Below are 15608 nucleotides of genomic sequence, written 5' to 3' on the forward strand. Positions count from 1 at the left end.
TTAATATTGGTAAGAGTGTGTACACAATGTACGTACATTAGCATGCATGCATGTATAGGCTTGAAAACTTAAGTTATAATTATATGCATGTTTGATCAAGGGAGCTATGTAGTACCTTTTCCACGTCTTGGAGCACACGGATCAAGTTTTTTCTTGCTATCTTTTTAATTTCATCATCTGTGTAGCCACGCCGAATTAATTCAGCGAACAAATACGGGTACTTGGAGACATCCTCTAGCCCTTTAGGTGTCCTACATAATATATTATAGCACGTATACACGTACTGCGTAATAAAAGACGTGCATTACTGCATGGTACTATAACTATGCTGTTTTGCTTTCCACGCAGGTATAGTGACCTATACAATATAGCACGCATCTTGTCAGCAAGCCTCAAATCAATTAATTAGTGCACATCTATTATAAGCTATGACCTCACGCAGGTTCTAGATACGACAAATTATATTAATTGTCACATGTCTTACAAGCCTTTTTGTAAGGAACAGTAATATAGTTAAATAATAAAACCCTTTCAGAACACGTTCGAAAGTAAAACAGAGCTACCCACACGGGGCAATAATTACCTTCTAGGGATAAGTATGTAAAATTAATGTTAACATAGATCGACTTACATGGGTATGCCATCAAAGTCACTTCCTATACCAATGTGATCCACTCCGGCTATCATTTTAATGTGGTCAATGTGATCTATTGGAACAGACAACATTAATTATAGCCGATCGACACTTCATGTACAGTACTACGTACGTATTTATTAGTATAGCTGAGCCAGAGGTTGCTACTTTTGGAGGCAATTAATTTTCGTTAGGATTGCTAACCTACGAAAAGAGCAAAAATTAAGCCCCTTAAACATTTTCACGGTAAGCACATCTGTCTTGCTGTAGAACTGGTTTCAACCTTAATTAATTAAGTGCCTAATTACAAGAAGATAATGTTAATTACGATATACTGTACGAGAAAATAGAGCTAGATCTAGTTGCCCCTCTGTTTCGCATTTATTACTGAGCAAAACATTCAATATTCATCAGCGGAACAACTTATTCAGCAGCAATCCTATGCAAACAATTCAAACTCCACACTTACCAGCTACATCTTCTAGAGATGCGTCTTCTGGAGAAGTGCAATTTATGAACTGTGCAAAGAAGTTTACCATCACTATCCCATTGTTTGTTTTCTGTGTGCGTAAGTATAATAGACACGTACAGGGTTATCAGAAAGAAGTGCAACTTACCAACTTGACAAGAATGTCATCCGGCACATTTCTGGGATTGTCACAAAGTGCTCTGGCAGATGAATGACTGAATATCACTGGAGCAGTGGATGTTGCTATGGCGTCTTGCATTGTGGGGACATTCACATGAGAAATATCTACTAACATCCCGAGTCTGTTCATCTCTAGTACCACTGCCTAAATGTGTGCATACATTCATAATTATAGTGAATTGCAAATGAGTACCAAATTTTAAATGAAAGCACCAATTAAGAGTGCTGATGCCTAGTAGCTATTTAACAATAGGACACATTATCATGATTAATATTTTTGCATTAATTAATTTTGCTGCATGCAGGCAAAATCCAGAAACACAAAGAGTGCATGGGTATAAATGATCGAATTAATGGCTGCATCAGCAGAGCCTCTCCTCACTATTGCAGCTACCAATAGCTAGCGTTCTAGTGCAGAGCTAACTACTAAGTAGAGTAGCAACAGTCCATGGACAAGTTTTTCTATGCTGAAAAGGCTGCAAAACTACATATAACTCAAGATTCGAGAACCAAGCATTATTATGCATATCACAAATTAAAACATGACTATAGAAGCCTATAGAAACTCTTTTGCACTTCATTGATATACAAGCTACAGCTAGGTTTTTGAGCAGCTGTAGCAGTCTATACAAACACAGACACATGCACACACACTACCGTATGCCTCGCTTGCGCATGCGCACCAAGGCATAAATAGAGCTGCACTAAAATGCCACATAATACTTAGGATTGTAATTGTAGCTCTATGATCTATGCATTAAGTATGAAATCCACCGGAAACTAAACATGATACCGTATAGTGCAAAATTTTTGAGGAACTTATATTTCGTGGATTAGCCTCTAAAAGCATTTTCGTTGCACAATGTTCGCGGAATGACTGCTTACCGGAAGCCACGCCTTTAAATCTTTGCATAGATAGCATTATTTTGCACAATCGTGAAAACCTAGCTGTAGCTTGTCCCTACAGCCTTTTCAAAGCTTGCATGAGCCACACCTCTTCTAGGTAAATGTGAGCGTTACATCCTGCCATGCTGCAGCAATGCGATACGAAAGTAACTCATTAGCGACTGATTGAGCAAATGTCAACCCATATCGTACCTTTATATTCACAAGCCATGAATATCTTTCACACATTAACAATGCTTAGCTCGGCACAGGTCACATAATTACGTCTTATAGTTATTTTTAGCATTTCTGTGATGTAATCGGTAATGCACACTCCCACCTTGCTAGCTGTCCAATGGACGCTTACTCCTATATCACATGTTCTGTGACGTAATCAGTTAAGCCCATTACTGTAAAAATGGGAGTCTGCCCTCAGCCTTTATCCCCACCTTAATTTAGTTCCCCATGCTGCCAATAGCGGGGTCCCCAGTGGTATTCACTACGGTGATTATCACTGAGTTGGCGGCACTTTTACACAAGGTCCCTCTTTGGAGAGTTGTTTACCTTGTCACACAAAAGTAATGCACAGTAGCTAGACCACTGCTTGGTAAAGTCTTGCTAACTCAGTGTTAGAGCTATCAGCCATGCAACTACAATGCAAATTAACTGTATACATTTGTGTCGGATGCTGCACTAGAGATCATGATAGAGTGGTTTTACTATCAAGCTATAATTGTAATAGATCTATAGAATGCCCAAATACTAAAATTAATGGTACTAGATCAACTGTTTCCTTTCACGGTGAGCCTATTGTGGGTCTGCCCTCTATAAATTGTGGTCTAGTATAATTATAGATCTACACTGATCTCCGCCGGCATCAGTAAGTGCCAGCAAACAGTGTGTGTAATGCATAAACAAAACTAATTGCACACACTAACACACGCACACACTAGGATAAGCCAAGTCACTTCCAGTGATCACTTGAAAAACGACCAAATAGAGCACTTCCCATTTGCAAAGCAGAGCTAGCTAGAGCTGTGTTTATTATGACTGATATGTGCTGAATCAGCAATGAGCCCCACCCACCCTTTGCAGCTAGGGATAGGTGGGGCATATGGGTTAATTAATAACAGCATACCATAGTGCTAGAATTATAATAAAGCGAGCGGGATTTTTTTAATCGCACAATTAAATTGGCGTTTAGTCGAGGCCTGAACAATACAATTAGAATCAAATGAATCGTGGCATATTTAATAAGGTACAGTGGAACCTTCATTAACGACCACCTCCGAAGAGCAAGCATACGCGATAAACCGGCCAAGAGCTCAGGTCCGGATCGAAACTACAATGACTTTAATGTAAAGCAACCTCTCAGGAACGACCTCTTTACTCAGTACAACGAGCACTTTTTAGTCCCCAATCAGCTTTAGCAATGGCCTCCCAGAACGGACAAACCTACCAGGCCGATTTAGAACAAAGTTGAAAAATACGGCCTGGTATAGATTGTATCTGGGTGTGGTAGGAACCAGAAACAAAAGCAGAGATTCTTCACACTTTGTTTCCTGTCATAATTATTTCCCCGTATACCGTAATTTAGCTCCGTATATATGTTCTCAAGTAACTAAAATCTAGCCTTAGATTGTCTATAGCTAGCTAGCTATGGTAAGTTCGTATACATTAATTGTCTTGCTTCACAAGAAGGCACCACTCTCATTGCAGAACAGGCCCAGCTCTTGTCAGAAGGAAGAAAGGTCTTTGCCTGGTTTTCAACATTGGTATGGCAAGTCTCTTGCTATCAATCACTGCCCTTTGTGATGGACTACAAGCTAGTAGGTAGGACCAACACTGCCTGGTTCCTAACCACGCCCAGATACACGCCCAGATACAATCAATACCAGGCCTAGTTGGTGGCCTAGCTAGAAACAACGAGGCTGGAAACAAGGCTAAGCCAAACCCAGAATTAACAAAACATTATAATTATTGCTGAGATGGCATTATTTTGCACACAATTGTGAAAACCTAGCTGTAGCTTGTCTCTACAGCCTTTTCAGCTTGTATGAGCTAGAGAAGCACCAAAATTCATTTGCAGCAGGAATTGACTCAGAGCATATAATTATGTGATTGGCAGCAAGGTACTTAGCAAAATTCATATCAGAGGCAGGATATAAGAATTCTCAGTGCTGGCAGAAGGCATAAAAATAGAATTTTGCTTTAGTACGTCTGAGAATAGTCAGAGTTGCATGCCCTCTTCTCTTTACCGTATTACTATGAGCAATAAACTTTGCTAGGGTTGATCAATTCGCAAGAATAAAATCGCCAAACATAAATCAGTACTGATCTCTGCCAGAATGCAATAGTTAGTCGCAAAGAGTAAATTTTTCTGCTGATTTGGCTCATTCGCAAAGGTTTTTTCACCAGCAAAATATTCTAGTAATACGGTATAACACTTGATAATATTATATAAATACAGCATGCAATATTTATGTATACCATTCCCTGAAAAAGTCGGCTCTGCCAAAGCATACAGTCATACACTAGAAGGCTTGTTGCAATCGGGTGATCAGTACTTGGAAAGCACATTGCACCGCTCAAGGCGTAATACGATAGATAGAATAATTATATAAGCTGAAGCACTGACCTTTCCAAAGTCACTCAGACCTTCTGTTGCATTAACATCAACGGAACTGTGCGCCCTAAATACGGAAATGTGACAACAATGCAACACAATAAATAAAATTACTATACCACGGATTGTTACAGCTGTGTGTTAGTGTGAGGTAGCGAGCTCCAAGGCTGTACAGCTGTCTGAGCGTTGACAGGCTGCTGTCAATGGCATGACCTCCTTCTACTCCTACCAAGGAAGCTATAAGGCCTTTGTCATATGCTGTCTGAATATCATCGACACTGGTCGCAAACATAAATGTATCGGAATAGTTCCTTACAAACAGCTTAATAACGTCAATTTGGTCGATGAATGTCCTGGTTGCATCTTTATATTGAGTTGCACATGGCATGTATGAAGACCAAAACTGCAATAAGAAATTAAAGTCAACATACATGGATCATACGTACTTATACATGTACTATGTTTCAACACCAAAAATACCTGGGCTCCAAGTTTTCCAGCTTTTAATCTTGGAATGTCAGTTTGCCATGTTGAGCCATTTACAGAGGAATTCAATCTCAAGTTAACTTTATTCAGCTGGTTTTTAAAGTGATGCCTCAACTCGTACGACAAGTCGTTGTGGCTAAATGTGATGACATAATGCACTGTCAAATTGCAAAATGTACATAAACGTTCACAGTTCACACAGTCCATCATAGTGTAGATCTACAAATCATACCGTAATTGATGTAATTACAGCGCTACCATAATTTAAGCGCCACGTCAGCATCAGCATAATGGTTTAGGTCCTAAAAAAGCGCTAACTATTGTTTGAATTATTTTTTTTAAAAGGCTTGTTTGAGACATCAAGACAATCATCCTGCATCTTTGACTTCAAAACAGTTGTCTAACCCATAGCTATAGTCAATGAATGTTGTTCTCACAAGTCACTCAGCTCTCAATGGTGCAGCTAGCAAGTGAAACTGAGCTAGACCACGCCCATTCCAGGGCGTAGCCAGGATTTGAGAGAGGAGGTGCTGAATGAATGGATTGTCTGAATTACCAGTGCGCTCTGCGCACTCTCCCCAACAGGGGGGTCTGGGGGCACTCCCCCAGAAAAATTTTGTTGTTACCTGCTCTGAGATTGATTCTAACGCAATATGGCTAAAGAAATGAGGGTACTGCTTGAGGGTACTGGTGGTTAAGCCACATCTTCATCTGAAGTTGTGACAATTAAATCATGGCTGCTAACCAGGTTCTGCTTGTGAATTAGCAGGACAGGGTGGCAAGCCACTTGCAGTTGCAGTGCTGCTCTGTGAACTGGCTCAAAGAGTGACATGATGATGATGGTGATAGCTGCTGAACAGTCTGCAACTCTGTGGGGACCTTGGTCTGCTCAGCCCACGTGACTTCTCGCCGACTCTCCATCCGGTGTGTTAAAAACATGGTCCACACTCGTCTCATCTCGTTGCTACCCTTCACTCTCGTCTATGATCTCAAACGGGAAAAACAAAGGGTCTTTTAAGGCAGCTGCAAAGAAATCTGTACTAGTCACACAATACGTCAAGATGACAGACACATGCACAAATCTCCCTATCTCATCCCTCCCCGCCCATCTAGGTCGCCCTTCGATGCTATGGTCATGCTGTCAGCTGGATCGTTCTCTGCATGGCCCCTCAAATTTCAGAATCAGGCTCCTAGTGGGCTGTGACGGGCTGGAGCTGGATGCGTCCAGGTTTAGATATCGTAACATAGGAAATATCTCTCCCGGGGATGCATCGTGTAAACTATGCAACACGGAAGAAAAATCACCTTCACACTTTTTAGTAAGTTGCCCTGCTCTCTCAGCGCACAGACATGCTCTCCTGCAGAATGTCCCTACCTGCGTCAGTGTTCACCTCCCCCAAGATCCAAGGGCACTACATGACACCGTCTACAATCTCCTGCAAGGCCTTGTCTGGCTGAAAGATGCCCACGCGCAAGAGTGGCTCTTGCTCTTCATCAAAGATCTAAGGCAAACGCGCGCTGATCTTCTCACACGCACATTGGTTAAAGCTCCACCCTCTTGCTGCGTGTATAATACCAAATTTCAATATTCTTTTTCGTCTGCCCGCAATGGGCTACTCTTCATTAATTGGAGGCTACAAAGAAGAAGAAGAAGAAGGCTTTGCGCATGTGCACTGAATATTTGGAGGTGGAGCTAGCTAGTTGGAGGTGGAGTTTTGAGTTGATCGTGCAATAGAACTCTAGTTCTATATCAGCTAGCTAGCTTAGCTAAGGAGCTTGTGGAGCAGAGTCTGAGGCCAGAGGGGGGTGCTGGAGCACCCTCTGCACCCCTCTGGCTACGCCACTGCATTCTCTCTACAAATTCTATACCAGCTGTTGAACATATTAAAGCACCACCATAATTTAGGCGCTAGCTTGGGCTGAACGCAATTTTTTGTGCTCTAAAGATGCACCACTCAGGAGCGGAATAAATTTTTTCTGGCACTGTAATTACATCAATTTAATACGGTATTTTTACGATTAGGTTAAGATACACTACAATTTAATCATAGATAGAGCAAAGAGGGATTGGCAACAAAATCGACCTCGAATAACCATCCGTGTTGCCCCGGCGTTACTCGAGGCTGTCTACTTCAACATAGGAAGACAGCCTCGAGTAAAGCACAGGCTGGGAATGGTTGAGGAGACAACTGATTGTCTTACTGTCAGTATAACAATCCTGCTGCTGATTTTAGACTTCATTTCCATGCTTGAGGCTATATGTGATCCAGGACACTACTTAGTTAGACAATCTTAGTTATAAAAATATTATAGGTGCTATTGGTACACAGCCATAAAAAAACGGCGCAAAGAGGTGAAAAAAGCGCTATGTACCGCTAGCTCTTTCTAGAAAAAATTTTGACATAATACACATCATCAAAAAGCATGGAAATAAAGTTTTGGGGGGTCTTAGAAAGCTCTGTGTAAGGCCTCAAACATAAAAAAGTGTTTCGCAGCGTTACGGTGGGGGACAACACGCATTGTTTCAGGATTAAGCCACACCCCCTGCACAAAAGTCTACGTTTTAACTTCCGTTGCCAATCCCTCTCTTCTTTATCTATGATTTAATATATCATCAGCATACAATGGGAACATACCCATCAATGACTGGATTTGTTGTAAGCAATGCATTGGCTCGAGCTAAGGCATCCTCTGGAAGGGAATTGTACACGACACCGATTGTGATGACTGCTACAAAAGCACATACGACCCACAGTAGCACATATGAAATGCAAAAGGCTTGGCGTCGACATTTTTTCTTGTATCTCCTTTGATTTGGAATGAGTGCTGCAACTTCCACATTTTCATTCATCATGTTGTATTTTGTCCAGCTAGAGAGATTTGTTACTGCCTAGCGCCTCACATGTAGTCTGGCCACGCCCTCCCATACTTCGTAAAGAGGCTGGAAATCGAGACTACCTCACATGTACGTACCACTCTAGTTGGGCGTGGCTCAACTAGTAACCACTCCAAAAATTATGTGATTTTGTTATTAAGACCACCTTTACCAAAACCCAATGTGCTTTTGTACCTGAGAAAACCATCAACAATGGAGCAGCTATATCGCATTCTTCCTTACTCGGTCCTCGAAGTACCTCCTCTCAAGTTAAAGAAGCCTTCGTTCATTAAAGCTCCATCCTCAACTGTTGTTTACAGCCTTGTCTTGTTGTCCTATTTTTTGGTCACTGGGGGAATCATATACGATGTGATTGTAGAGCCACCCTCCATTGGCTCACACACAGATGAGCAAGGCCACACTAAACCTGTTGCTTTCATGCAGCATCGAGTCAATGGTCAGTACATCATGGAAGGTCTAGCTAGCAGTTTCCTCTTCACAACTGGTGCTCTCAGTTTTGTGGTTGTTGAGCGAGCCAACTCAGGTGGTCTCTCTAAGCTGAATCGAAGCCTTCTCCTTGGTTTAGGTATGTTTGGGATTATAGTCACCTTCGTTGCCTGCAGAATCTTCATGGGAATGAAGCTACCGTAAGTTGGCTGTGTGCACACCAATGCTGGTGTGCAATAAGTAGAATTTATTTATTTACCCTTTCATTTCTACAGTGGATACTTGAAATGAGAAAGAAACGTGAAATAATGTACATGAGCCCAGGACAACAATCTAAAATTATTGTATAGTTATAATATTGTAAATTATAATTATTATACACAATAATCATTAATTTTATTGTAATTCTACAGTTTAGGTTGTGGATCAGTCCATCCACAAATCATGTCCGCAACAATGTTTAGCTTGTCTTGTCCCCAAATAAGTGGGCCTCCATTGACTTGAAAACTGGGAACACCACAGACTCCAGCTTCAACAGCTCTGTATTGTATTTATATTTGCATGGTCACATATGCCAGGTGAACTTGCCTTGATGTGTTGGCAAAGAGTTGCGTCTTGACAGTGTCAGTATTAGCTAAATCCAACAGATTTATGTTATCTCCCGTCAGCAACGAAGACATGACCTGTACAATGAGACCCATGTGTAAACACTGCCTTTAGTTGTGTATATATACTGGTATGCTATAGATCTACACATATACACTTTTAGACTAGCTGTATTGATATACATCTTTCTCTCCAATGTTGAGATTATCTTGCCAGGCGGCCCTGTCTGCAATAAGGACATAAAGGTTATGGATTATAAGTAATCACATACATAGCGTTCTTATGATAGTTGGGTCACAGTTGGAAGCCAAAGTTGCTCTTAATGGTAGAACAGTGCGTAGAGGGAAAGTACTGGGGAATTGTAGCTTAACTCCAGCGTACTGGCACCAGTCATGTAGATCCTGCGTGTAGTAGTTCCTTTTAGCCTCGTTCATCGCAACAGCAGGTACCTGTACAACACAGGTTAACTGACAGCGTATTATAATCTTATACCTACGTTTGGAGTACCTATTTGCTTGAACAGTGCACCCAGCAGAAAAGGTACCCATTCAATCTTTACATTCACCGGACTGACATCTCTGAGCAACTGCTCCAACCTCTCAAAGCCTACAAAGCTCCATGGGCTAGAGTAGTCAAAGAAGAAAGTGAGGGTAGCAGACCCGGTGGATTGTGGGGACATAAGGCGTTCTGGATGTGCATCAACTCCCAAAGCTCTTTCCACAAAGAATAACCGGTCTGTACCATGAAACAGGCGATTGTTCACATACAGTCTATAGGGCGATAGAGTACAATAACCATATGAGCGTACTTCACACTCACGATGGTACTCCAAATGCTCCTCTGGAGGCTGCCTCTGATGTGTTTGCTCGGAGGTTTCTAGAAGCATCTTCAGACTGCAACAATTTTCGACTTGACACTCCAAATGGTAAGGCTATGTCCTCAATAACACTGGAGTCAGTCAAATCACGTTTCTCATACCAATGAGCCTGTAAAGAGTTATACAAATTTTATGTTGTTAAGCTGTGTTAACCTATCACCTTAGTCTTGTTATACTGTAATACGTATGGCCAGCGATACTAGTAGGTCTACTAGTCTCGCAGGCCATATGTACAAAAGAAAAATCATTACATATGGCAAGTGAGACTATCCATACATCATTTTTTATACTTTATAATCACCGAGCTTAAAAACAATTACCCTATACAGAGCATGCGAGAGTCCAGCTCTGATGCTGTTATCTGGAATAGCTGCTAGCAAACGCATTGCAGTCAGTGTTTTCTTGATTGGCACTTCAAGTGTGCGATAGGGCACATTTCTACGTTTTAGCTGCCGCAAAAGGTCTGGAAAAGGCATAAACTGTAATAACAAAAATATGATGTTAAACTGCACCTTGAGAGTAAACGACGGCTTTATTTGAGTTCATAACACTCGATGCAGAGCCTTCTCTTCCCTGGGCAGCTGCAGTAGCCTCGTATAGCCCTCCTGCATGAAATTGATATACCTTGTTATGTCACACTGATTAACAATTTTATTATTGTATAACTGTTCTCCCGGCCCTTTTAAAGCCCTACCCGTACGTACCCAGAAGTACTGGCCTCCAGAGAACTGTTGCTCCAGCCCTCCTTGCTAGATCTTCGACGAGAGTGCTTGTCATGTATGCAAAAGGGCACACCACATCATAGTAGAAGACAATCTTGGATCCAGCCATGACTAGATCTACACTAGACAGCGACAGCTTTGTTCTTGGATAGAAAAAAGAAAAAGTTAGGACTACGCCCACTAGGAGAGACTACGTAGGTGGGCGTGGGTCAGGGTCAGGGTACGGTTGGTAAAGGTATTTTGCCACACCCCACGTGGTACAAAGAAATCCACATGGCTGATCAAAGTAGTGAAGAAGCAGCAAGACTGCACAAGTAAGTAATGTTTAGTGGAGGTATTAGAATTATCGTGTTTGTAGATTTGTTGATCCAGTGAGCTACCTGTCTGCATTTGTCTCTAACGGAGTTCGGCCTGACGGAAGGTCATGCTCCACTGCTAGGAATGTCACACTGAACATTGGTATTGTATTGTCATTTCATGCATAGTTAATATAAATTTATTTTTGCGTATCGGTTATGCACTTGTCAAACTAATGCACCACCCCACCCCCTCCTACCGGGATAGGTGGGGATTAGACCAATCACACAGTTGGGCATGTCATTTGGTTTATTAAATCCCCTGGTAACCCCTAGTTACAACATGGGGATTATGGGATTAGACCTCTAAGTCCCCTAGGGAAGCAATTTCAAGTCTGATCTCCACCTATCCCCTGTAGGGGAGTCGGGGTGGGGTGGGGCATTAGTTTTATACTGGCATCAATCATTCTGTTGCTCACTTTCTACTATCAGTGATTTGTATACTATGCGGCTAGCTGTATCAGTAATACACGACTCCTAGTAAACTTCTTTAAACAGGATCAATCTCTACTGCTAATGGATCTGCAATGGTGAAACTGGGGCAAACTTGTGTTTTGGCAGCCGTGAAAATGGTGTGTTTTTGTTTTTCCGACTATTATTTTTTAACCACTTTCTTAGGAACTTTCGAATCCACCTCTGGAGTGCCCGTCACGAGGTTACTTAGGTGCAGTTGCTTAAACCTTATATCCTCATGATTTCACGGAAATTGTTTCAATAGTGTGTAACATAGACCAGTCTTCTAGTTCTCTTTCTGAAGCTCTATCTGGTCCCCCTACATCCGAAGCTCAATCGCTGTCACAGACATTACAGGATCTCCTGTCCAGGTAAATCATTAACAACACATTTATTTTTAATCGAACTTTTATCTATATTCAGATTTGTGGATTGCGATGATCTCATTCTTGTGGAGTCAAAGGTATATAATTATTACACCAAATTATACTGCTTTCTATTGTACCCATGTCCTGCTTCTGTTTAGCTCTGCTGGACAGTATACGTCGATGTTGTGTGCTTGTGCAATAGTGGAAATGTATGGGATGCTTGTGTGCTCGCCTCGACAGTTGCCCTAATTAACAGTAAGTTTGTAACTGCACCCAATTTGTCTCAATAATAATTCTAATTTGCATAGCTCAAGTTCCTGCAGTTAACACTGATGTTGAATTACCGTTGGTCAGCATATCTTCTCGCAGGTCTCTCAAGCTTGGAACTGTTCCCCTAGCTGCTACATTCACCATTTTCAAGTATGACAAGTACAATAGTGGTTTTCAGTACTACGCAGTGCTAAATGAGTGAATTGAAGATGTATGCGTATCATAAAGAGGTTTAATTGCAGAGACAAATACTGCTTACTGGACCCTTCTCGAGAAGAAGAGTTGATTTGTGATGGGACTGTGTCTGTTATTTATTTCGAAGACGGAGGAATTGCCCAGATCACCCATGCAGGTGCATTATTGTATTCGTTTTCTTGTATTATAATACCGTATATACCGAGAATGGCCTCTAAAACCATAATTAGCGTTGAATAAATGTCGCGCTATAATTATGGTTAGGCCTTGACAATTATGTTTTTTTTGCCTATTATTCTTTTTGACTTTCTCAAAAAGTCAGCCAGTTTGGTGTACCCATTTTTCCAGTTTAAAGACATCTCTCATTCTGAAGAAAAGACAATTTATTTGTAGTTGTATTGTAGCATTACAGGGTTTTATCTAGTGGGGGGGGGCTGGGGTGAACCTTCCCCCCCCCCCCCCCCCCCTAAAATGCTTCTCTTCCCCCAAAAGTTTTGTATAATAATGACATCATCACATTAGTACTGTCTATGATGTGCAATATGTAACTAGATCTACTGTGGTGCACTAGCATGTAATAGGGGGTGTGGTCAACAAATGTGGGAGTTGGTCAAACATTTTGCGGTGTGCGTAAACCTTCCCCCCCAAACTTTTAATCCTAGACGAAACCCTGCATTACATATAATTCTGAGTTTTGCAAAAGAGAAAATGCATGCTCCTCCATGCCTAGTGGCTAGTGCTTACAGTACAGAGCTACATTATAAGCAAGTGAAATTAGGTCTCTTGAGGGTCAAATTATGCTAGTTTAGTGCTTAATTTGCCAAGCCCTAATTATGATACATTCGTGCACTCCCGATACAATGTATAATTATAGCTAGCTTATTGCAGGAAGCAGTTGTTTTGTTCTGTTTGTGTGCCTTGTACTGTGGCGTGCATAATTATTACATTGAAGATTATGCATTCTCATGATCACTCATTCAAATTCTATAGGAAAACCATTATCAAGTGAACGACTTATATCAATGTGCAAGGATGGACAGACGCACACACAAACATTGTACAAACTTTTGAACACAGTGTGTACGTGAACATGTTATAATTCTTGTGCACTACTTCACAATTACTGTACATTGTTTTTCTCTGAAACAGCAATGTTCTATTAGATACAAACAAACAGTAACAATTTAGTTAAATCACACTCAAAAGATAGGTATGTAGTTGTCAATCTTAGCCCGGTGCCTCTGAGCAATACACTCTGATATCCAGACTACGTTCCTGCACTCTTGCTCCTTCAGACGCATGTATGAGTAGAACACACCAAAATGGAACTGTTGCATGAAGGACTGCATGTTGATCTCAACCTACAACCAGGCATCAAGTTTTGAAACGTTTAGCTCAAAGATTTTACCTCTTTCTCAAAGAACTTATCCTCTAGCGTCTTTTCTCCAGGGTTGGTTCCAGCACCAGCGAAAATTGCAGCATACTCCTATAAACGAATGATGGGAATGACACACGAACCGGTACATTGAACTGAGTAATCAAAGACATGCTATTTTCTTGTTAGATTGAAACATGTGTTGTCATTGTAGCTAGTGTATACAGAAACAGTTAGTACGTCAATAAAATTAATGTGGATCAATTGAAACCTTACCGGGTAGCTGTCAGCCACAGCCTTAACTTGGTCGTAGTCCTCGCATTTAGCCAGTTTGGTCAGCCCATCAGGGTAGAGCTTACCACAGGTAGGATAGAGCTTCTCCCGGTCGTCCATGGTAAGCTCAGTGCCAAACGAATTGATTGTGATGATAAATGCTCTTCTATCAGCTTCAAACATCAGTATGTCACCCATCACTTCAGCAGTAGTGCCTCCAAGATTTTGGCAGAACCTGTAAAAGTCTTCTAGATAAGCCTAAAAAAAAAATCGCATTAATGTCTTAATGAGCAAATTCTTGTTTACAACACCTTGTACAAAGCGTTGCGGATGATCTCAATATGAAGTTCATCGAGATCTGTCTGTGAGATGCAAGTCTTGAAATACGAAGCTGCAAAATGAGTTTAAAGAGGACGTACAGCACAAAGAAAAGCAAAACATACCAATAGGCGTGTCCACAAGGACAGCCTCGTACAGTTCAGCAGGTGTGCCAGCAATGTTGACACTTTCCATCTCCTCAAAACTTCCCAGAGGGTGACATTTCTTTCTCAGCTCACTAATTTGCCTCTGATGCAGAGTACCCGTGATGAGCAGAATGATGTTGTCAATCATGTACCCATACCTGAACGAAAGACCAAAAATGTTGACACTTCTATTGAAGATCTAGCCTCTATTGTAAGCTAGCTATAATTATACTTTATGACAAACTGTGGGCACATGACAGTTAAAATCTCCACAACATGTACATGTACTATAATTTTATACTATACACACACTGTCCAAACTGCTTTTGACACTTCGGTCAAAAAATCTCATTCAAATCCTTATTACACTATCAAATTATACTGATGTTTGCGATCATCAAACAATCTTTTGTGACTTTTGAGCTCTTTGGAAAATCACTTATACCAGTACCTATATGACATTGTGATCCTTGCCAGATTAGATTGCAAGTCTGAAAAGGTTTTTCACCCCTTAGAATAATTATATAATTTCCTATGTGCTTAAGCCCCTATAGCGTAACAGTGGGAGAATTCACATAAAGGACATACGTGATATAGTCCAAGAAAGTAGCCAAGGGTTTGACACACTGGTTTCGAATGTGGTGAAACTCGATCACCAAGTGGTTACGCAGCTTTTCATCAATCACACTAACAGGAATGGGGCTGGGCTCATTCTGAAGAAAGTTGCCATAGTCAGTGGCTTGTAGCTGGACCTTTAGATCTGTACCAGGAATAACATGTAAGGAACTGCTAAAACTACCTAAACTTATCGGTTCTTACCCTCCACAGTTTCACACTGAACAAGATTGATGTAGTCTGCTCTGGTTAGTATGCCAGACCTAAACCCTCTCACTAGAGCCTCCAGGTAACCATTATCCACATTGAATAAGTACTCCATTGCTGAACAAATGTATAGCTAGCTAGCTAGAGACCTTAATTAATTACCAATGTCACATGTCACATGACTGAGCTTGCATGACGCAAGATTACAGGAAATTGCTAGTCACA

General features: G+C 41.2%; 4 protein-coding genes across 6 annotated transcripts in view; 1 reads left to right on the forward strand and 3 right to left on the reverse strand.

Moving 5' to 3' along the window:
• LOC135345027 (dipeptidase 1-like) overlaps positions 1-8210 on the reverse strand; it is a 15847-nt gene extending 7637 nt beyond the window's left edge. For both annotated transcript variants that reach the window (XM_064542349.1, XM_064542348.1), the window contains exons 1-8: positions 7917-8210; positions 5275-5416; positions 4914-5197; positions 4807-4861; positions 1252-1428; positions 1104-1194; positions 632-707; positions 116-251 (exon numbers count right to left, since the gene is read on the reverse strand). In XM_064542349.1, the coding sequence (XP_064398419.1) occupies positions 116-251; positions 632-707; positions 1104-1194; positions 1252-1428; positions 4807-4861; positions 4914-5197; positions 5275-5416; positions 7917-8134 (1179 nt within the window). In that variant the 5' untranslated portion in view covers positions 8135-8210. The remainder of the gene's footprint in view (positions 1-115; positions 252-631; positions 708-1103; positions 1195-1251; positions 1429-4806; positions 4862-4913; positions 5198-5274; positions 5417-7916) is intronic.
• A 671-nt stretch (positions 8211-8881) lies between these two features.
• Positions 8882-10995, reverse strand: LOC135344945 (uncharacterized). Its single transcript, XM_064542239.1, has 9 exons — positions 10790-10995; positions 10598-10690; positions 10406-10548; positions 10028-10194; positions 9705-9978; positions 9480-9657; positions 9391-9434; positions 9191-9285; positions 8882-9142 (listed from the first exon to the last, which is right to left on the reverse strand). Exons 1-9 carry the CDS (start codon positions 10914-10916, stop codon positions 9010-9012), a joined length of 1254 nt encoding a protein of 417 aa, XP_064398309.1. The 5' UTR covers positions 10917-10995; the 3' UTR covers positions 8882-9009.
• A 14-nt stretch (positions 10996-11009) lies between these two features.
• Positions 11010-13597, forward strand: LOC135344952 (exosome complex component RRP43-like). Of its 2 annotated transcripts, XM_064542248.1 has the most exons (10): positions 11010-11121; positions 11166-11266; positions 11662-11735; positions 11782-11827; positions 11882-11987; positions 12040-12079; positions 12143-12239; positions 12293-12404; positions 12497-12606; positions 13440-13597. In XM_064542248.1, exons 1-10 carry the CDS (start codon positions 11081-11083, stop codon positions 13535-13537), a joined length of 825 nt encoding a protein of 274 aa, XP_064398318.1. In that variant the 5' UTR covers positions 11010-11080; the 3' UTR covers positions 13538-13597. The 2 variants fall into 2 exon arrangements, with proteins under 2 accessions (XP_064398318.1, XP_064398319.1); XM_064542249.1 differs by lacking the exon at positions 13440-13597 and having other exon boundaries at positions 12354-12404; positions 12497-12607.
• LOC135344947 (V-type proton ATPase subunit d 1-like) lies at positions 13448-15568 on the reverse strand. The gene is made up of 7 exons (XM_064542241.1): positions 15381-15568; positions 15150-15321; positions 14541-14719; positions 14409-14488; positions 14101-14355; positions 13858-13935; positions 13448-13810 (listed from the first exon to the last, which is right to left on the reverse strand). Exons 1-7 carry the CDS (start codon positions 15496-15498, stop codon positions 13649-13651), a joined length of 1044 nt encoding a protein of 347 aa, XP_064398311.1. The 5' UTR covers positions 15499-15568; the 3' UTR covers positions 13448-13648.
• Between the last annotated feature and the right edge of the window lie 40 nt (positions 15569-15608).

This window comes from Halichondria panicea, chromosome 12 (genome assembly GCF_963675165.1).
Source record: "Halichondria panicea chromosome 12, odHalPani1.1, whole genome shotgun sequence".
Classification (NCBI taxonomy): Eukaryota; Metazoa; Porifera; class Demospongiae; order Suberitida; family Halichondriidae; genus Halichondria; species Halichondria panicea.